Source organism: Trachypithecus francoisi, unplaced genomic scaffold (assembly GCF_009764315.1).
Source record: "Trachypithecus francoisi isolate TF-2019V2 unplaced genomic scaffold, Tfra_2.0 Lachesis_group5, whole genome shotgun sequence".
NCBI classification, from domain to species: Eukaryota; Metazoa; Chordata; class Mammalia; order Primates; family Cercopithecidae; genus Trachypithecus; species Trachypithecus francoisi.
The window spans coordinates 126,677,661-126,699,834 of NW_022681470.1; the positions used below are offsets into that span (position 1 = coordinate 126,677,661).

Consider the following 22,174-nt stretch of genomic DNA (forward strand, 5'->3'; position numbering starts at 1 on the left):
ATTTTTGCATTTTTTGTAGACAGACAGAGTTTCACCATGTTACCCAGGCTGGGGGCAACATGAGCTCAAATGATCCACCCACCTTGACGTCCCAAAGTGTTGGGATTACAGGCATGAGCCACTGTGCCCAGCGGGAACCACATTTTTTACTCTCTTGTCTTAGCCCTTCTTAGAAACAAACTACCAACTCCAACAAAAGAACTTTATTTCTGTAAGGAACTATTAGGGATGTGAACTGGATGAGACAGAAGCCATGTTAATGACACTATTAGCTTAATTCTGTCCTGTTTAGGAAGGCATATGAGACTTGAGAGTCTTGCTATGAACAGTGGGTGCTCAATAAATGAATAGTAAATGTGTGATTGACGCTGCAGTTAACTGCCTTGGGTAGATGAGAAAGTTGGCCTTTTTTAGCCCCTTCCTGAAATGTAAAATAGCCGAAGAATATGCATTCTAATGAATCTTCATAAGGCCACTGATACCTTCACCGGATCCTGTTCTTTCCATGAACCCCAAATGGTGGAAATAATCCCAACCAAAGAAGTGTCAAATTATCTAAAAAGCTGCTAAAAACCCAATCACCATTTTGTGCAATGTATAAGCATGAAACAAAGGAGAACCCAAATGTTAACAAGATTTCATTGCCCTGAAGAAAATAAATGACTTTCCAAACGTCTAATGAAGCACAACATAGAACACATGGAAGAATCTTTCTCCAGAAGTCTCAATGTTACAGAAACAGTTTCTGAGTCACTGGATACTGGTTCAAGAGAAGAGTAACACAAAGGGTATTTTTTTAAATTATATTTTTGAAGGGGTAATACATTCACATGGCTTAAATTCCAAAAGGTACAAAAGAGCAAACAGCAAGAAATTGCCTTTCCTTGTCCCTGAGCTACTGAAGTACATTTCCTCACAGTCACCTATTGTTTTTGGTGTCCTGCAAACCATTCTAGAGACTTTTATTAGCATATGTAAGTATCATAGGAAGTTTAAATGGAATTTGCAGCTGAGCTCAAATATAATAAAAATTATACTCCAAAATGAGATGCCAGACTCCACCATTCAGGGCGTGCCAAAAAAGAGGTGGGAGAAAAGTGGTTAGATTGTTCTTAAACCCACATCCGTTCTGAGAGCATAAAAGAGTTGGAAGTTGATAAGAAGAGCATTTTTTAAAATAAACTTTTAATTTCTGAATAATTTTAGAGTTACAAAAGAATTGCAACAATAGTAGAGGGTTCTTCTGTGTATTCTTCACTCACCTTCCCCTAACGTGAATGTCTTACCTAACCACAGTATATTTGTGAAAATTAAGATTTAACATTGGCACTAAACTACTAACTAAACTACAGCCTTTATTTGGATTTTACCATAACATCCTTTTTCCATTCCAGGATCCAATTCAGGATAGCACATGGCATTTAATTGTCATGTCTCCTCTTTGGTCATGACAGTTTATATTTTTTGTAGAGACAGAGTCTTGCTATGTTGCCCAAACCAGTCTTGAACTCCTGAGTTCAAGCCATCCTCCCACCTCTGCTCCCAAAGTGTTAGGATTACAGGTATGAACCACTATGCCTAGACTGTGCCAAGTTTCTTAGTTTTTCCTTGTTTCTCGTGACCTTGACATTTCTGAAGATTCATAGTCAGGTATTTTGTAAAATGTCCCTAAATTTGTAGAATTTCTCTCATGTTTTCTCATAATTAGACCACAGTCAACAGGTTTTTGGGAGACTGCCACAGAGGTGAAGTGCCTTTCTCACCCTATCAGGGAACATGACTACACTGGTGAAGTTGATCTTGATCACCTGGTTAAGGTGGTACCTGCCAGGTTTCTCCATGTAAAGTTGTTATTTTTCTCTTTTCCCTCTCTATTTCTTGGAAATGAGTCACTAAGCCTAGCCCACTCTCAAAGGGAGGCAAATTCCACCTCTGGGAGGAAGAAGTAAAGATTTATCCCTTTCACCGGGCACAGTGGCTCACACCTGTAATCCTAGCACTTTGGGAGGCCGAGGCGAGTGGATCACTTGAGGTCAGGATTTTGAGATGAGCCTGGCCAACATGGTGAAATCCCGTCTCTACTAAAAATACAAAAATTAGCTGGGCATGGTAGCGGGCGCCTGTAATCCCAGCTACTCAGGAGGCTGAGGCAGGAGAATCGCTTGAACCTGGGAGGTATAGGTTGCAGTGAGCCGAGATCACACCACTGCACTCCAGCCCGGAAACCAGAGCGAGACTCTGTTTCAAAAAAAAAAGATTTATCCCTTTCCCCCATTTATTTATTTATTCAATTATTTATTTATATCAGTATGGCCTCATGGACGTTTATTCTTTTTTTTGGGTTATAATCTGTAATTGTGTTATTCAATCTATTCCAGTTTTGGCCACTACGAGGCATCTGTGTCCTTTTGACAAGACCCATTCTTTTTCTTTCTTGAGCACTTTCTGACTTTCTGATGCTAGAGGATGATACCAGGCGTAGCCGGTGTTTTCCTTATCCAGGTCCTACAGCCTGATATTTCTCCAAAGAACCCTTGAAGACTGACGATTAGAAACCATGATCTGGGTATTGGGTATGGTAGGATGTTACTGATTCTAGGTCTTATAATCGATTCTTGTATGTAGTTTCAGAATTGCTAACCATTATACTCTACTGTTTAGGGAATTTTTAAAAAATGAAAAAAATGAAAACAATGTTAACCAGTAGCTATGTGATAAACAAGTGTACTATCTGACGTGCAATGTTTATGTACAGTTCCTTTTGTTTTTAGCTTACAGTATCTAGTCACAAAGCTGTTTTCCAAAATTACTCACATCAGCTCCTTCTTTGTAATTTGTCACCCTCTACACTCTTATCCTAAGATCTCCAGACATCTTGATTTTAATTTTTATTTGCATATAGTAAAATCCACTCTGCACAGGTGATGACAAGTGCAGAGAATCATTAGAAGAGTAATTTTGAAGAGTTGAAATTTTTTTTTTTTTTTACTAGACTTGTCATGTGACTCCATCCCCATTCCCAAGGGGAAGAGGGTGAAGGGTACTACTCCTAAGTCAGATGAGAAGGGTTTCATGGAAAACTCACAGAGCTTAGGGAATCCCCTGGCTTAAGGTCTGAGCCACCCCAAGAAATCTGGAGGGTGAGCAGCTTTAATAACAGAGCAGAGAGCTACAGCTGGGCAGTTAAGAGCCTCAGGGCGTTTGTCAGGGCAAAGGGTGTAGAGGGCTTCCTGGGGTCAAGTTGTGGGCTGCATGTGCACAAGTCCCAGTGACGGGACTTCTACAGGGCTAAGACAGCCCTCTGAGAAAGGCTCTCACATGACCAGCCAGAGCACAGATGCACTGGACTACATGAAAGGCACTGCAGCTGAAGGAGCCCCAAAGAACCCAAAACACGCTCGTGAGGGAAAGAGCTGGCCAGGACATCTACCAAGCCCAGAGAATGCTGGTGCTAGTATCAGACAACTAAATGTGTTCCTGCTACTCTTTTCTTATCTTCACTTTTGCTGCACCAGCCCCTTAGACAAAACCTGTTCTAGCAAGCTGGGAGAGGAGGGGAGGAATAAACAGAGGAGAAGAGCAGCTGACTACAACCTCCTTCCTGGACTGTGGCCTTCCCACTTGCTCCACGGCCAAGCATGCAGGGGACAGAAGTTTGAACTTCCAATCAAGTGAGAACTTTATCACATCAGGCTGAATATTTTTTAATTTAAAAAAAAAATTTTGAGAAAGGGTCTTGCTCTGTCTCCAAGGCTGGAGTGCAGTGGCATTGTCACAGCTCACTACAACCTCAAACTCCTGGGTTCAAGAGATCCTCCCACCTCAGCTTCAGCTAGGACTACAGTCATGTTCTACTATGCCAATCTAATTTTTAAATTTTTTATAGAGACAAGGTCTCGTTATGTTGTCCAGGCTGGTCTTGAACTCCTGACCTCAAGCAATCCTACAGCCCTGGCCTCCCAAAATGTTGGGATTGCAGGCATGAGCCACTGTGCCTGGTCTGGGCTGAACATTTTAATTATTGAATTGAAAGCGTCTGTTACAACTTAAAGTGACTCAGTATATATTACCTAAAAGTTACCAGAGAAGCCTTGGAAATTGCCTGTTTATTCAGGGGCAGAAAAAACTAGTCCCACTGAATAAATTTAAAGAGACAGAGAAAGACAAAAATTAAATTGCCTTCTGACTACATCCTGTAAGTCATGCTTGATGTAATGGTTATACAAGCAAATATATACCTATATGTATATATTTATATGTTTATATATACTTATATTTTCCACTTTTTATGCAAAAGACAGTATACTGCACACTGTTCTATTATTTGCTTTTTTTTTTTTTAACTTAATACACTTCAGAACGTAAGGAATTCCTCTTATTTTTACTGAGGCAAAATTTAGATACAATGAAATGCACTGATCTTAAACATAAAATTAGAGACTTTGATAAACATATACATCTATGCAACTGCCACTCCTTTCGAGATTTAAAATATTTCATTAGCTGGGCTAGGGATGCATCTTTTTTTTTAGATAGAATTTTGCTCTTGTCGCCCAGACTGGAGTGCAATGGCGCGGTCTTAGCTCACTGCAACCTCCACCTTCCAGGTTCAAGTGATTCTCCCGCCTCAGCCTCCCCAAGTAGCTGGGATTTCAGGTGCCTGCCACCACGCCCAGCTAATTTTTGTATTGTTAGTAGAGACAGGGTTTCATCATTGTTGGCCAAGCTGGTCCTGACCTCAGGTGATCTGCCCGCCTTGCCCTCCCAAAGTGCTGGGGTTACAGATGTGAGCCACCATGTCCGGCTCACAGGGATGCATCTTTAGGCCATGGTCTGAGGTTTCTTCACTACTTCTGCTTTTCTTCTTCCCATTAGCAAAGCCACTCAAACTTGCAGGAAGTCATTGGGCAAGCTGCCTGTATATTTAGATCACCATGTATATGGAATTCAGCTGAGCAAACCATGCAGTGACATGCGTGGGCACCTATGTGAGAGGGTAGAACTAGAATGTACTGGGGGGAAAATATCCATGCCTTTTAGATTTGGAATACATGGGGGACTAAAACTACATTACCATGTTGAACACCAAAGTGAAAAAAGATCTATTTGCTTGTTATCTTCTGCAGTGCTTTTTCATTGCTCTTAAAAGCTCATACCTAGGTCCACAAACTTCTTGATATTTAGCCATTACTCTAAAAGGGTACGTTATACCTCACATGATCAACAGAGGAGGAAGAAACAATCAGTTCAGTCAAAAAGAGGTATTTAGAAAATATTCTTTGGCCCTATAGCCACCCTTCTCATGTTTTCCAGCTTTTCAGTCTTGGCACTGCTATTCCATGATAAATATGATCATTTTCACCTTAAACAAACACTTGCTTGTGCAGGAAAGGGGAATGGAGCCCTTGAGGCGATTTCTCTCTCTCTTTCATTCTGTCTAAAAAAGGCCACTCAGTCAAGGGTTTTGTCTTTACTCGAAAAGTTAGTATTGGAAACACTTGCATTTAGGGTGAAAAGGACTAGGGCCGGCTTGAGAGTGAGAAGAAATGGTGCTATTATGACACAGGGTACGGGGACTCTTTCTCCCAGCTTGATGTGAGTCTAGGAAGGCCACTCACCAGTCAAAATAAAACCAAGTTTTGACTCAAACATAAGGTGCTGCTTGGGTTTGAATGCCAGCTTTCCCATTTGCTGGGTGTATGACCTTAAACCTCTCTGCATCAGTTTTCTCAGTTGTAAGATACGGATGAAAACAATACCTACAATGTAGACGTTTTCTGGGGCCCAAATTATGTTAAGGATTTAGAAAAGTATCAAAAGCTCAATAAGCGTTTGCTATTATCATCGTAAGTATCAAGATAGAAGCTTCCTGTGGAATTATGGTTGCCATCCCATTTATAGTAAGAGGAGAGTATCCAACTCTGGTTAAATTACAACCTTAAAAATTCCATTCTCTTTCAATGCCATCTGTAGTTAAATCTACAGTTACAAATTGTGTTCTTAAAAAAGTCCTCCCCTCCAAGTGCTAGAGAATTTTCCTTCCACCTACTACTAAAACATTCTAGTTTTTTTTTTAATTGGGTACAGTATGTTTCATTAAGATGTGTTTATGATACTTATATTTTACCAGAATGCAAAGTATCATAAACACATTTACAATTACCAGAATTTTAAAATAAGATATTATAGGCCAGGCGCGGTGGCTCATGCCTGTAATCCCAGCACTTTGGGAGGCTGAGGCAGGCGGATCATGAGGTCAAGAGATCAAGACCAGCCTGGCCAACATGGAGAAACCCCATCTCTACTAAAAATGCAAAAATTAGCTGGGCGTGGTGGCATGTGCCTGTAGTCCCAGCTACTTGGGAGGCTGAGGCAGGAGAATCGCTTGAACCTGGGAGATGGAGGTTGCAGTGAGCTGAGATCGCACCATTGCACTCCAGCCTGGGTGACAAGAGCAAGACTCTGTCTCAAAAAAAAAAAAAAAAAAAAAAAAAAAAATTACAGAAAAATGAAATGGGTATTATCCTCAGCAAATAGTTCTCTCCTCCTTCAATTACTTACAACATGGAGTATTTATTTTAGAAAAGAATATCACAAAATGGCTATTTTCTGCCTTTGATGTGATTAAAACCTACTCAAGTCTTTTTGCGTTTGTGTGAGCACCTGCTAGATGAGCATTTTTCAAGCTTCACTTGCAACCAGTTAGAAGACTATGAAATACATTATTTTAAAAAGGCAATAGAATAGTAACAAAGGGTATGAATCATATGTAATAAGGGTAAAGGTTGCTTTGTGAGATTTCTCGTATTGTTTTATATACATAAGGACATATGAAGGTATGTGCATACAGGAGTTGGGATGTAATGAATCTCTTACTGTAAGTCCCAAACAAGAGTTCAATAAACACCATCCTAGAGGATTGGAATAATGCTTTAATTAAATCATCATTATTTCTCAGGGATTTTTCAGAGAGGTCTCGTCTCCTACATTGTAAACATACTCACATCTTTCAAAAGAATGACAATTCAAAATCAGTACAAGTTTTCCTTTAGTACATCTCAGCATCATGATGGTGGCAATAAATACTCACTGTATCTTTCCCCTTAGCCTTCTCAAAGGTATAAACATGTGCCATTCGCCATGGCAATGTAACCACTGCTCCATCATTACAACTTTATTCTACAAATATTTGTAAGGTGCCTACCATGTGTCAGGTAGTACACTAATTTATAGGGGTGAATAAGACCTTGCAAGGAGCCCACCAAGTGTACTCTTGACAAGGACCTGTGCTTTCTGTTTTCACTGAGAAGTAAGGTGTGGTGCTCACTTGGCCTTGTCTATCTGGTCTGTTTCTTATGAAGATATCTAGAGCAATAAAAACTAACAAAGTCTGATTGTGATAAAAAGCCAAAAGTAAATGATTTCTTTCTTTTTTTTGAGACAGAGCCTCGCTCTGTCACCAGGCTGGAGTGTAGTGGCGTGATCTCGGCTCACTGCAACCTCCACTTCCCGAGTTCAAGCGATTCTTCTGCCTCAGCCTCCCAAGTAGCTGGGACTACAGGCACGCGCCACCACGCCCAGCTAATTTTTGTATTTTTAGTAAAGATGGGGATTCACTATGTTGGCCAGGATGGTCTCCATCTTCTGACCTCGTGATCTGCCTGCCTCCGTCTCCCAAAGTGCTGGGATTACAGGCATGAGCCACCATGCCCAGCCAAAGTAAATGATTTCTACTTTGCAATAAATAGTTGGAGTAGAAAAAAATACACACTAATTTATAAAATCACCCTGTTAGTAATAGTTCATATGTTACTTCTTGCTAGCTCTAGTGTTCTTTGAAGACTACGTGTATTTTTATTGTTTGCTGAGTTTTCTCCTTATTTAGCCTGATTTCGAATTCACTGTCCACAGGCATACTGCAAATAGTCCTGCCATGTTTTTATCCCTGGCTTCCATAGATTGTAAGCTCCCTGCAGGCAGGGGCTCTTCTGATCTCTCCTTCTCACAATGCCTATAAGAGTAACAGATGCACACCAAGTACCCAGTAACTTTTGTTGAGGGTTAAGGAAAAAGTATGGAAGCTTTTACCTTGGAGGAACTGGTAGCCTAGGGCACAGTGAGTCTGCTTTTGGACTGTGGGTATAGTTGAAGGAATTCAAACTATAAACACATAGGAAAGACCCTGGAAGCAGAACACATAGACATTATACCATCTTCCCAGGTGAGTCAGTAAGCAAATCGCAGTCATGTTACCAAATCAGAAAGGAGAAATAATCAGCTACAAGGTCTATGGGTGACAGAAACACAAAAAGAATAGTCACACAATCTGAGGTCTAGTGAAGGCCTCTCTTCCTTACTTTCTCTTCAAAACCCCAAATTCAAAACTAAAAGTTATATGATTGGTCCTAAAATAATCTGAAGCGTATTTGAAAACAATTTCTTGTAGAAGCTTGATAGTTTAAACCTGGCTTTGCAAATAATTTCTAAAAATCTGGCAAACCATTTTTCAGGCAGATAAAATTCTAAACAGTGGACCCAGTACAAGGCATTTCAGTTATACAAATGCTTTTAGTACAACTTGTGATATCTCACTGCTCAGTGGAAGTATCTTTTAGCTCCGACAATCTCATGAAAAGACCTATTTGTTGGCAATTCAACCCGCACCCTGCCCGTACATCTCTAGGATTGGATGTGCCCATGTGTATGGAGCTCTTTGACTTCCTTCTGACCCTGCCTTTGGTCCCAAATGTGGGCTGTGTCCTCTATCTGTGGACAACCATTCCCCCACGGTGGCAGGGAGCATACATGGAACAGCTAGGGTGTCAGATAAATCCATACAGAACAAAAATAACCTGAACAAGCTCAAGAGAACATGCTTACGGCCTTTTCCACACAAGAGGCACTCACAAGGAAGTAAACCTTCCAGCTTTCCAGAGAAAGCAGGGTCAGGATAAATGATCTCATCTAAGTTCCCATAGCTTACCCTACCATGGGGAAAAGAATGAACCAGGCCTCAGTACCTACCACTGGTGTTTGCAAACAGCTGGACCTCTTCCAGGGAGTCAAGCTGCTCTTCAGGGCAGCTGGATACACAGAGGGCCGTGCGGTCGAGCTGCATACCTTTGACTTTCAGGTTGCAGGAATTCATAAAAAACACGTGTCTAGGAAACAGATGAAACAGAAGAATGTGTTAGAGCATTGCCTCTTCACTGGGCTTAATTGTGGGCCTTAAAAAATATCCACATGCTATCAAATGCAGGGATCACCCAGGCACACATTCATAATTGTTTCAGCGTAATTGAACACTTATTATGCCTACTGGTGGTCATCCGTGAGGCTGTGCAGCTTGGAAATGATCCAAAAATGTTAACAAAACTTTATTTCTCCAGATTTAGTGTTTTCTGGGGGATAACACTAGGAGTTACCTGAGAAAATCTGAGGAAAAGAAGCGATTGATTAAACTGTCCATTGATCACTAGATCAGGCCAATGCACAAACTATTCAGTGGACTCCATGGAGAACACATTTGTACCTAAGAGTGTTCAAATATGCTTCAGAGAATGACTGAACACAGGGAAGTGAGAATTGAAAAGGAGGGGCCAAGGCTGGGAACTAAAGGCTTGTCTTTCCCCTCTTTCTCCCAGGTTGAGAGCCAGGACACTCAGGAGATCCCTTCTAGAGCTCCCCAGGGGCAGGGTAGAGCAGGGACAAGAACGAAACTGGTGTTGCCATCAGCAGGTTATACGCTAGCAGCCACAGCTTCCAGACCTTTGTGCACCACTTATCCAGGCTCCGAGACCCCAGGAATGGCAGAGGAAGACCCTGTAGGCTGTCCTCTATGGGAGAGACCTTGAGAAGCGGTCCCAGAAGGTTTTTTTCCCCCCTGTTGGGGATGGGAGAAAGGTGGGTGCAAGAGGAGATGAGGAACAGATTTCCTGGGCATGTGATGTATATATTTTTGAAAAAGTTTAAAAATTGTGTTAAAATATACATAAAATATACCATCTGAATCCCTTTTTTCTTTTCTTTTTCTTTTTTTTTTTTTTTGAGACAGAGTCTCGCTCTGTCGCCCAGGCTGGAGTGCAATGGCCCAATCTTGGCTCACTGCAAGCTCCGCCTCCCAGGTTCAAGTGATTCTCCTGTGTCAGCCTTTGAGTAGCTGGGACTACAGGTGCCCACCACCACGCCTGGCTAATTTTTGTATTTCTAATAGAGACGGGGTTTCACCATATTGGCCAGGTTGGTCTTGAACTCCTGACCTTGTGATCCATCCACCTTGGTGTTCCAAAGTGTTGGGATTACAGGCATGAGCCACCGCACCCAGCCCCATCTGAATCTTTCTAAGTGTAGAGTGACATTAGTACATTCACGTTGGGCTATCATCACCACCATTCATTCACAGAACTCATCTTCCCAAACTGAAATCTGTACCCATTAAACAAAAAGTTCCCACCCTCCTTTCTTCCAGCCCTTTGCAATCGCCATTTTACTTTCCGTTTCTAGGAACTGACTACTTTACATATCTCCTATAAGTGGAATCATACAATGTTTGTATTTTTGTGACTGGTTTATTTCACTTGGCATGACATCCTCAAGGTTCATCCGTGTTGTAGTATGTGTCAGAATTTTCTTCCTTTTTAATAATTCATTGTAATGTACATATCACATTTTGATTATCCATGCAACCATTGATGGACACTTGAGTTGCTTCTACCTTTTGGCTTTTGAGAATAATGGAATGTATACTCACTTCAACCAGGAATGACTGTTTCTCAACACTGCATTATGAACACAATGTGAAAAGGGAGCACATGGGCATCTAAGTTGCCCTTCCTCCTCCTGTCTTCTTTGTAAGTGGCTCTACAAGTGCAGGAGAAAATGCCCCCTCATCAGTCCGTGTCCAGAAATAGCAAGAGCCCCCTTAGGAGGCACACACAGGAGGATAAGAGGCCTAGTCTGAGATTTGTATTTGGTGACTCCAAACTTATATTCAGGATTTATTTTGATCCTTAGGATTTCTCTTCTAGGAGCGACTTTTATTATTGAGTCTTAAAAATCCTTTTTTTGGCTGGGTGTGGTGGCTCACAGCTGTAATCCCAGCACTTTGGGAGGCCGAGGTGGGAAGATCACAAGGTCAGGGGATGGAGACCATCCTGGCTAACACAGTGAAACGCCATCTCTACTAAAAATACAAAAATTAGCCAGGCATGGTGGCGGGCACCTGTAGTCCCAGTTACTTGGGAGGCTGAGGCAAGAGAATCGCTTGAACCCGGGAAGCAGAGGTTGCAATGAGCCGAGATCACACCACTGAACTCCAACCCAGGTGACAGACTCTGTCTCAAAAAAATAAAAAGTACAAATAAATAAAAAATCATTTTTTTGTTCCTAGGCGACAGACTCTGTCTCAAAAAAATAAAAAGTAAAAATAAATAAAAAATCATTTTTTGTTCCATCATGTGAAGCAAGAGCTAAAATCTTAAAAATTCTTACAAGGCAGTCTCCATCTTAGAAGGTCATGGTCGGGGATTTCTCTCCCCTCCAGAGGATTCCCATCTCTTCTCTCCCCTTTCTGTTTCCCTGTGGGAGCTGGGGTAGCGGGGTGCGGGGAAGAATGCAACCCCGTAGTGCCATAGCTGGGGCAGGAGTGGGACACAGGTCCCCAGCGTTCCAGGTGGCATTCAGGTGTTTCCACATAGAAACAATGTGTGGATGATGTAGGGTTCAAACATATACGATTGGTAACATGATTCTAATTCCTTATGGAGAATAATAGCAGCAATTAACGTTTATTACACCTTAGCTCATGCAGTGTCTCATGGATCCTTAAAACAACCTTGTGAGGCAGGTATAATAACTAGTTTAGAGAGATGCAAACTAGGCTTTGAGAGGTTAAGTATTCTGCCCAAGATCACACAGCTGAAAAGTAGCATGGGCTGAATTTGAACTTAGGACTGCTAATTCTAAAACTTGTACTCTTACTTGTACTATACACACAACCTTCCTTTTTATGAAATAGGCTGACAGAGTTTTGAATGGGAACAGTTTCCAGGCTCTAAGTGATGAATTTATACAAAGTTTTGAGGTTCAGCTCCTTACAGACTGGGGACTTACTTAGATACTTACTTTTTTAGGGTCATGTCCTGCCCTGAAAGAGGGGCCCCTTCCACGGGGGAGTTCTTCTTGCCACACACGTTGCCAAAGCTGTCATAGCCGAAGAGGAGTCTCCCCACGGCTCCAGCCACCACCGAGTAGCCCATGATAAACACCTGGAAAAACCGGGGGCATAAAACCAGGGGCATATGAGAGCCTGGCCAAAGGGCTGAGCACACAGTGCCCCACACCCCTGCAGATGCTGATATAAAATGGAGCCTGGTGGAACGAGGAGCTCTCCAGCATCACAGCCTGTCAGCAAGGGTCAACAACTCCAGTCTATTAGCATCCTGCTTTTCTGCTATTTGTAATTTTAGGTAGAGAGAGAATCTAATCCACTGAAACAGATTTCTCTCCATTTTCTTACCTCTTTGTGCTTTTTACACTTTTCCTTAAGAGTCTATCATTTTTCTTTTTGGTCTAACTTGACTGGTACAACTCAATTTTTCTTCCCTTGAGGTTCTTGCTTTATTTAAGTGCTTCAGGGCTATGCTAATTCTTTCCCTGAGGTTTTTTTTTTCCCCCCCACTAATTTTTGTTTTTTTCTCTTCTTACTTTTAGGGGATTCTGCAGAAGCAACACAGTTGATATGTGTCAAAATACTGTTCACAAATCTGCAAATAGTGTTTTGGAATAACTGCTTAAGATGTACAAAATAAAGAACCACAGGAATTCTGTTGGATAAGAACATCTTGCAATCTATCATCATTTCTATCCAGTCTCATAGTGAATGTGGAATATTTGAAATTTCAGTTCAAAACTGTGCCATTAAACTGACAGGCTCTCTGCCAAGATTGAATATGTATCTTCCCATAATGCAAACTTAGTAAATTTCTCACTACTGTATACAATATATAGGATACCATTTAATACTCTATATTGACAAGTTCATTCCAGGAGAGCAGATATAATACACCATTCATTAATATATAGTATTGATACCTTATGCTGCAAAGGTACATTGTGCTAAATTCAAATACCTTCTAGATATTCTGCATTTATTACTAATTTAGAAATCAAAATAACAAACATTCTTCAAGTGCCCAGTGTGTGCTTGAGATTTCGTTACTGGGAGACACAGGAATGACCAGAACCTACTCCTTGCCCTCCAAGAACCCACCCTAGAAGGCAAGCAGGACTTACGGGCTGCAGACCTCCTGGGGAAGGAGGCTCCCTGTCCTTCCCCACTCTCCAAGATCCTCCTAAGTCTAACTGGTGAGATTCTAGAATGAATGGGTCACCTTTGCTAGTAGTGTGTGTCACTCACCCTTTACCTAAAGGCTGTGGAGTAGGTGTGACTCTGTTTGCCAATGTGGCTGGCACGGCAAGCTGACTGCGCCTTGACATGCTTGTCCCATCCTTTCGAGTTGGAGTGTAGTAAGGTCTTGACTGTGTCTGGACTTAGAGGGAGGAAAGGGGTCATGTGCTTCTGCCCAGCTCACCAGTAATCTAATAACAAAGTGATGTTTTCCATGTACCATCATTCTTTCCTTTGGAAACCTGTGTTGAAGAATGGAAAGTTTTTCTGGGTAGGAGAGGTGGGAGTGGTTTTTGAGTATTCCTGAGTCCCTGCTAATAAAACTACAACTTTATGATTATTATTTTTTATTTTTATGTTTTGTAGAGACAGGGTCTCGCTTTATCGCCCAGGCTGGTCTTGAACTCCTGGCTTCAAGGGATCTTCCTGCCTCAGCCTTCCAAAAAACTACTACTATAAACTTTCATTGTCCTAATTTCAAACATGCAATTGTGATTCTATATGAGAGGTGATATAGGAGGTGTGTACACTGGTCTAGTGGGGCCACCAAGGTGGTCACTGTCAACCGTGCCTGCAAAATCAGGAAAATGGAATCCTGAGGGCTGAATAGGAAAAGGCAGGGTGGGAGAGGATACTGGAGGGGTAAGTAGAGGCAGAGACAGTCCACACTTTGAGACTTTGTTCCTTGTGTTTAATGCAAATATAAACACAGGCTGGTGCTGCATTTGCAAGAACCATCTCTGCTTATAATCTTGGCTCCTTCCCCCAAGCCTTTGTCCAGTCCTAACTCAGGGCAGCACCATCAATAATAATCCTGTTGGGCATATCACCAGTCATGACATCTGTCACAAGACCTGAAAGCTGAGCAATGGAGACAGGAAAAAAACAAAACAAAACCCTAAAACAAAACACTCCTTGCTCTGCTTTAAATACCTCCAACTAAAAAATGTTGCAAAAGATACTAAAAGCCAGGGAGCTAAGAAAGGACTCTGACTCTTAAAACAGAAAGCCGTAATGAGAACTTGGACATATTAAAAACTTCAGACTTATTTTACAAATGAAATGTAACTTTAAAGCAGTTTCCAGCTCCGTGCCACCTCTCAGATGGTTCACAATTCTTCAGGCTGTGATAGGTCATCTACAAAGCCTTTCTCCAGGAATCTCAGCTGCTGGGCTGAGAGTTTGGTAGTGAGGTCCTAGGTTGAAGCTGTGGCGGGGCTAAGGCAGATCATTAAATCACAATAACAGCTTGAGGTCAAAGCTGCCAGGCACAAGGCAGGCCAGTCGCTGCCTGCGTTTATACAACAGCAGTCTCAGATAAAAACACCAACCATCTGTGAAGTTAGGCAGAAGGTATTGTAGGTGCACTGTCTCTCCCAGCTCCTAGAGGAGAGTTCCAACACAAGCAGCAAAAAGTCTGATTATGTGTTTCAGACCTAACCTTCCACTGTGCCTGTAACCAAACCTGTCTAGGTGAAACGGATCACAAGTGAACAAATGCCTGAAGTCAACAAGTGAACAAATGCCTTTCTTACTTGGAAAGAAGAACAAACATGACATTTTAGGGCCTGTTCAGATGGAATTCTTTTCTACAAAGGTAATTACTATCTGGTAGTTATTACCCTGCTCTATAAATTAATCATTTACCATGCAGCAAATAGCATGCCTTAGCCTGGCATGGATGATTTCGTGAAAGTGGCCTTTGAAAACGTCGGGTGAGACCTTTTCTGCTGTTACCTACAACTCTAAAATCAGTACTTCCAACAGACTCAGGATTATAACTGCACAGCCTGATGGGGTTTACCAGCAATCATACATACGTGGAAACTAGAGTAGGAAAAATCATTCCTTGTTAGCTATGGTTAACAGTATTGGCTGCTAAACACAACATATCTTGTGTGTGTGTGTGTGTGTGTGTGTGTGCGTGCGTGTGTGATGTTCAGCTAAAGGAAATGCAATTTATTGCTAGGCTTACCCTGGCTTTTCTTTTGTTAAAGGTGCACCAAAAGCTTAGGAATATTTGATTTGGGGGTGTGGTAGGTGGTAAAAGAACTTCTGTTTAGTAAGTTCGGATAGTAAGAGGAGACACATTGGCCTTACTAAATAGCAATCACGTTGCAAACTGTTAATTCCCATTTCCTAATGGAGTCAGCCCTTAGAAAATGGCCTGTAGCAAAAAGACAGCCTTTCTAGCGAGTCTAGGACAAGAATTATCCCGAGTACTAACTGATGTTTATTGTGGGTTAATGGCAGAAGTCTCTCACTGCAGCGCCAACTACGATTTACATTTGGGACAGAGTTATTTCCAGACGCGCCACACACACTCTGGCCTCTTTCCTCCCAAGCACCCACACTTACCAAACCAGTCCAAAAGAGAAAGAACAGGAATAACCATGCCGTATCTGTGCATTTCCTATAAATCTGGGGTCGCCACTCCCTTTGCCTAGGGGCTCCTTCTGCAGAAACCTTCCAGAAAAAGGGAGAGTTGAGAAAAAGAAGATAAACAAGTGGACTCAACCTGGAAACCGAACCCAAATCTACTCGAAGAGTGGTCAAAGTAACCAATCTTTTTCTAAATTTTTAAAATTATTATTATTATTATTTTTTACGTGGCCACCTGAAGCTCTTTTACGCAGCCTTTTGAAACACCTGCCCTGTGCGGAGCGAATGTTGAGCCCCCTGCCGACAAGTGCTTACCTGGAGGTGCACCTGAGGGCGGCCCCAAGTTTGCGCCCCGCGGCCCGCGTCTCCCCAGCCTCCACCCCGGCCCTGGAGCAGGGTCCAGGGTCCTCCCCGCCAGGTGGCCCCAAGGTACTAAGCGGGGGCGGGATCCCCGAGGCGCTGGAAAGGCGGAAGCGTCCGGCGGGGCAGGTGAGTGCAGGAGGGGGACCCGACCCTCCCCCGAGGGCCGACCTTGTGGGCGCTTACCAGGTACTCGGCGCCCAGGCAGTGCATCGTGCGCTGGCCAGCTGGGGCCGGTGAGTGGGAGCCTCCGCCGCCTCCGGTACGCGGAGACTCAGCGCCCGCGAGCCGGGGCTGGGGCTGAAGCCGGGGCCGGGCCGGGGAGGGGCGGGCAGGGCGCAGCGCCGCCTCCCGTTCGCCTCTGCGCCTGGTCCGGCGACTGCGGGCGCCGCGGTCCACTGGGTCCGCCTCTTCCCGGCAGGGGTTTCTGCCCAGCTCACCCGCTGTCAGCTGGGGTCCTGCTCTGGTGGGAGGAAAAGGCTGAGACGCTTCCCTGCCCTGTTGCCTCAACCACCTCGCGGCAGCGGCTCCCAGGATATGCACTTTGAAGACTGAAGCTGAGCCTGCGCCGCCACGACCTTGGGGGGGTGGTCGGCCTCTGCTCTGAGCAGGAAGTAGAAAGTCTCAGCAGACCCTTCCTGAGGGCCGAGCAATCGTGTATTCTACATAGCAAACAGGTAAGCAGCATTCACTGTGTGCCGGATTCTGTTCTCACTGCTATTGTTTATTCCTAATCTACGGAGGAGGGAAACTGAGGCACAGCCAGCGGTGATGCAATTTGTTCAAGGAGACACAGTAAGCTGTGGAAGCAGGAGTCGAACCCAGACACTCCAGGAGACCGGCGCTCTTGAGGTGGTTTACTCTCTCCCACCTTGCCTTAGGACAATCATTGCCTGCCTTAACAATTGAAATGGTAGTGTCCAACCGAAGCAACTGGTGGGGTAGTTTTCCAGGTAATATCAGACCAGCACAAAAGCACTGTTGGGGTGAGGAATTGAAAAAACGAAAACCAAAAATACTGCAGACTGACCTCCCCCCACCTCCTCCCAATCGAGCCTCTACCTTCCCCCTGCCACCTCAGGGTTGCTAGGTTAATTGCTTCCTTTAGGTGCTGCTTCTCTCTAAGGGTAGAAACCTGACTGGAGGAAAGATCTGGGAAAGTGGCAAAAACTGGGAGTGACAGACAGTGCCAGGGATTTCCTTCTGGGCTCACACCACTCTCCCACTCCAAACTCACTGGGCCTTCCTTGTTTATCAGACAGAGTTGGTGAAACCCCAGGGTAACATGAATTCACAGGACAAAGAATTCGACACTGGAGGAGTGCAACTACTGTTAAAAGATCACAGCTGAATAACATACCCCATCTGAAACTGATCAGTAGAGCAGATGGACCAAGATTTTTAAATAAGCATGATAAATTTATTTAAAATGAGTTATGATATTAGCAATATGAATCAGGAAAAAATATGAAACTAAAACAGAGACATTATGCATAAAAATATTAATTAGAATGAATATTGATGCTACATATTAGTAATGTGCAATAGTCTAAAAGATGCAGCTGACGATAAATTAGTAATTGGAAGAGCACTTTCAGCAACCCTCCAGAGGCAGTAGAAAAAGTTTTAATAAACAAGTTAGCTTATTTGTAAATTTTCTAGCTTATACCGAGGATAAAACTAGAATAGAAAGGAAGAAATATAAAAACGGAGAGGAGGAAATATTTGAAGATATAATGGAGATAAATTTCAAGGTAGAAAAAAACCTTCAGATTGAAAAGGTTTATCTCAAGTGAAATATTTCTATGTGTAAATATTTAAAAGCATAACTTTGAACTTACGTTCTGTTAAGCCATATTGTCATTAGAATGTGAGAATGTATTAATAATACAAATATTCTTATGGAAGATTCATTTGAATGACATTCTTGGAGGAAGTAATCAAACAAGAAGATAAACAAATTAAGGAGATGATACAATAGATAAAACATGAGAGTGGCCAAATATTTAGGATGAATTTATTGTTGTGTTAGAAAAAAGGCCAGGAACCACCCAAGTGTCCAGAAACTGGTGGGTGGCTATGCATAACTGTGATGCATCCATACAATGAAATATAATTAAGCATTAAGAAGGAACAAACTTCTGACATATACAAAAACATGGATGATCTCAAATGCATGTTAAGTGAAAAAAAGCCAGATATAATAAGCTACTCTGTGATTCCATTTATGTGACATTCTGGAGAAGGCAGAAAATAGATCAACGGTTGTCAGGTGCTGGGGGTGAAGGGAATCTGAAGAAACTTTTTGAAGTGATAGAAATATTCCATTATCTTGAGAATGGTACTGATGACCCAATGGTATCTATTTGTCAAAATCTGTAGAACTGTACACTAGAAAAGGTGAATTTTATTGTATGCAAACTATATTTCATTAAACCTGACTTATAAAAACTCTTTTCAAAAGTCTAGAAACAAAGAACAATATATGTATAATTTCTCAAACCTGAAATTATAGACAATATCAACATTTTGAGGGGTGTGGGGCTCAGGAATGAGAGGCCAAAATGACAGGATAGTGGATCTAAAATAATGCCATTCAAATTTTGTGGTTCACAAAAAATTAATGGTTCTCAAAGAGATAAGGAGCTTGTACCAGAATGCATATCAGCTATGTTATAAGCAAACTCTTTGATTCAACTGACACTTCCATAGCAAAACTTTCTCAATGAAGGAAGCTGTGTGTTGATTTACATTCAGGCTCAAATCTCATCCTGGAATGGATAAGTAACCCAGTACTACTTAGAGTACTTAGAGTAGTACTGGGTTAAATTACTACCATATGGGAGGAAGATGAAAAAAACTGTTAACTTTAATAAATCAATAAGGATAAATATTTGTGAATGTAGGTCTTAAGGGTAACTACCATTAAAAAAGAATAAAACATATAAATTTTAAAGCAGTGGAAGAAAATATTATCGAATGAAAGGCAAGAGAGCAGAGGAAAAAGGAATTAAAATAAAGTGCAATAATTAGAATATATGAAATTCGATAGCAGAAATAAAATTACTAATAATAACTTTTACTTTCAGGGCACCTAATATATTCCAGATACTTTTCTGGGTATTTCTTATTTGATCCTCATAATAACCTTATGAGGAAAGTACTATTACTTTCATCATCCTCATTTTATAGATGAAGAAACTGAGATTAATTAACTTGCTAGAAAGTGGCAGAACCAAGGCCTGAACCCAAGTGGTCTGGATCTAGAACCCATACTTAGAACCGTACTTAGAGCTATTCCATGCTGCCTCCTAAATAGAGCAGCAATTACAATAAATGTAAGTGGCTTAAACTAACCAATTAAAAAAAACAGTCTTTCAAATTGAATGAGAACAAGGGATTCAGCAATATGTTTTCTACAAGAAACTTGTTTAAAACAAATAGACACTAAAAGGTTAAAAGGCTTGAAAAGGATACAGTGCAAACATGAACCAAAGAAAGCTCATGTAGTAATTTTAAAACCTGACAAAATAAAAGTTAAGACAGGAAGTTCATAAGGGAGGTCATAAATGTGCCCAGCAATACAACTTTAATATTTATTAAGCAGCAGCTAACAGAAGTTTAGGCAGAAACAGATAAATCAGAATTGTAGTTGGAGATTTCTAACTAGCTCCTCTCAGTAGCCAATAGATCAAGTAGATAGTAGATACTTTCTCTCTCCTCTCCCAACACACGTACACACAGAAAACAAATATGCAAGGTCTGGACAATTTAATTAATAAACTTGAGCCATTAGATATTTACAACTCATATATATTTCCATCAAACAGTGAATACATGTTCTTTCTCTTTTCAGGTACATGTGAAACAGTAAAGTAAAAACAAACCGTGTATTAGATCTTAAAGGAAGGCTCAATAAATTTCACAGTACAGTAAAATTAGAAGTAATGAATAACGATATGTGTGGTGGACAGATTTTAAGGTCCCTGTGATTTCCACCTCCTGGTGTTTACACCCTTATGTAGTTCCCTTCTTTGGCTATGGATGGGGTCTGTACCTTCCAACCAATTATGATGGTTAATTTTATGTATCATTTTGAATAGGTGAGTCATAGGGTATCCAGATATTTGGTCAAACATTATTCTGGATATTTCTGTGAGTGTGTTTCTGGATGAGATTAGCATTTAAATTGGTGGACTGAGTAAAGCAGCTTTCCCTCCCTAATGTGTGTGCCTCATCCAATCAGTTGAAGGCCTGAATAGAACAAAAGGCTGACTCCATCCCCCTTGTAAGAAGATTATTCTGCCTGATGGCCTTGGAACTGGGATATTGGCTGTCTACAGCATCCTACTGGTCTTTGGACTTGAACTGGAACATTGACATTTCCTGGTTCTGCAACAGCTTCTAGGCTTTGGACTTAAATTGGAACACTGGTTTTGGAGATTTTGGACTTGCCAGCCTCCATAATCCCTTGAGAGTCAATTCACTTTAATAAATCTCTTTATAATATCTATCTGTCTATCTATCTATCTGTCTGTCTGTCTGTCTGTCTATCTATCTATCTATCTGTCTATCATCCATCCATCCTATTGGTTCTGCTTCTCTGGAGACCCCTAATACACCAAAAAAATGATAAATGTGATGGAAAGTCCTTCCCATGAGTACATGACGTTAAAAAAGAAAGAGAACCCAGTTAGACTGTGCCCAGACTCCTTACCAACAGAAACTATAAGATAATAAATGTGTGTTGTTTTAAGTCACTACATATGTGACAATTTTTCATGTACAACAAATAATACAGCAGATGTATTAGTTCATTCTTGCATTACTATAAAGAAATACCCGAGACTGGGTAATTTATAAAGAAAAGAGTTTTAATTGGCTCACGGTTCTGCACACTATACAGGAAGTTTAGTGGCTTCTGCTTTTGGGGAGACCTCAGGAAACTTACAATCATGGTGGAAGGCAAAGAGGAAGCAGGCATGTCTCACATGACGGAAGCAGGAGAGAGACATGGGGGAGGTGCAACACAGTTTTAAACAACCAGATCCCACAATAACTCACTATTAAGAGAACAGCACTGAGGGGATGGTGCTAACCCATTCATGAGAACTCGACCCTTATGATCCAATCACCTCCCACCAAGCCCAGCTTTCAATACTGGGGATTATAATTTGACATGAAATTTGGGTGGAGACACAGACCCAAACCATATCAGCAGAATAGCAAAAAACAAACAAAAACCCACAAACAAACAGAAACCAAAAAAAATACCCCAAACCTCATTTGGAAACTAAATAGCATCTTACTAGATAACATCCTTGAGTCATAAAGGAAATTAAGAAATATTTAAAATTGAAGGTTAATAAAAATTCTACATGTCAAATTGAGACACAGCTAAAGTGCCAGTTAGATGGAAATGTATGGTTATATCCATCAGGAAACAAAAGGTTAAAAATAAAGTAGCTAAGCATTCAACACAATAAGCAATGGCATACACAGTGAAACAAGAAGAAAGGCGATATGGGCAGAAATCCGTGACAGAGAAAAGTAGAGAAGATGTACAAAACGGAAGTCAGTCCCATGGAAAAGATTAAGAAGACCAAACTTTGGCAAGACTGATCAGGAAAAAAGAGAAAAGACTCAAAATAAGACAGAATAATGAAGGAAATAACAAAAGATATTAAAACATTTAAAAAGTGTTATGAACCCTAATATATGTAAACCTAGATAAAATGGATATGTTCCTAAAAATATAAAATGCAGCAATTGGTATAAGAAGAAATAGAGAATTTGAATAAACCACTAAGTGTTTAGTAAATTGAAATGGCAGTTAAATATCTCTCCTAAACTCGCCCCACCCCAACTCAGATCTAGAGGCTTTTAAGGGACCTTTAAGAAACAGTTAATTTCTGGCCGGGCGCGGTGGCTCAAGCCTGTAATCCCAGCACTTTGGGAGGCCGAGACGGGCGGATCACGAGGTCAGGAGATCGAGACCATCCTGGCTAACATGGTGAAACCCCG

At 41.5% G+C, this 22,174-nt stretch overlaps 1 protein-coding gene and 1 long non-coding RNA gene across 5 annotated transcripts in view; one reads left to right on the forward strand and one right to left on the reverse strand.

The window, feature by feature from the left end:
• SLC44A3 (solute carrier family 44 member 3) overlaps positions 1 to 16,759 on the reverse strand; it is a 78,414-nt gene extending 61,655 nt beyond the window's left edge. The window contains exons 1-5 of one of the 4 annotated variants that reach the window (XM_033200198.1): positions 16,337 to 16,759; positions 15,767 to 15,874; positions 12,124 to 12,266; positions 9,025 to 9,161; positions 8,089 to 8,182 (exon numbers count right to left, since the gene is read on the reverse strand). In XM_033200198.1, the coding sequence (XP_033056089.1) occupies positions 8,089 to 8,182; positions 9,025 to 9,161; positions 12,124 to 12,266; positions 15,767 to 15,874; positions 16,337 to 16,363 (509 nt within the window). In that variant the 5' untranslated portion in view covers positions 16,364 to 16,759. Of the gene's footprint in view, positions 1 to 8,088; positions 8,183 to 9,024; positions 9,162 to 12,123; positions 12,267 to 15,766; positions 15,875 to 16,105; positions 16,211 to 16,336 lie in introns of those variants that run through there. The other 3 variants (XM_033200196.1, XM_033200197.1, XM_033200200.1) reach the window with 3 other exon arrangements.
• The window catches only part of LOC117076556, a 222,821-nt gene continuing 217,365 nt past the window's right edge, over positions 16,719 to 22,174 (forward strand). Inside the window, exon 1 of the long non-coding RNA XR_004434405.1 lies at positions 16,719 to 16,827. This is a non-coding gene — a long non-coding RNA (uncharacterized LOC117076556). The remainder of the gene's footprint in view (positions 16,828 to 22,174) is intronic.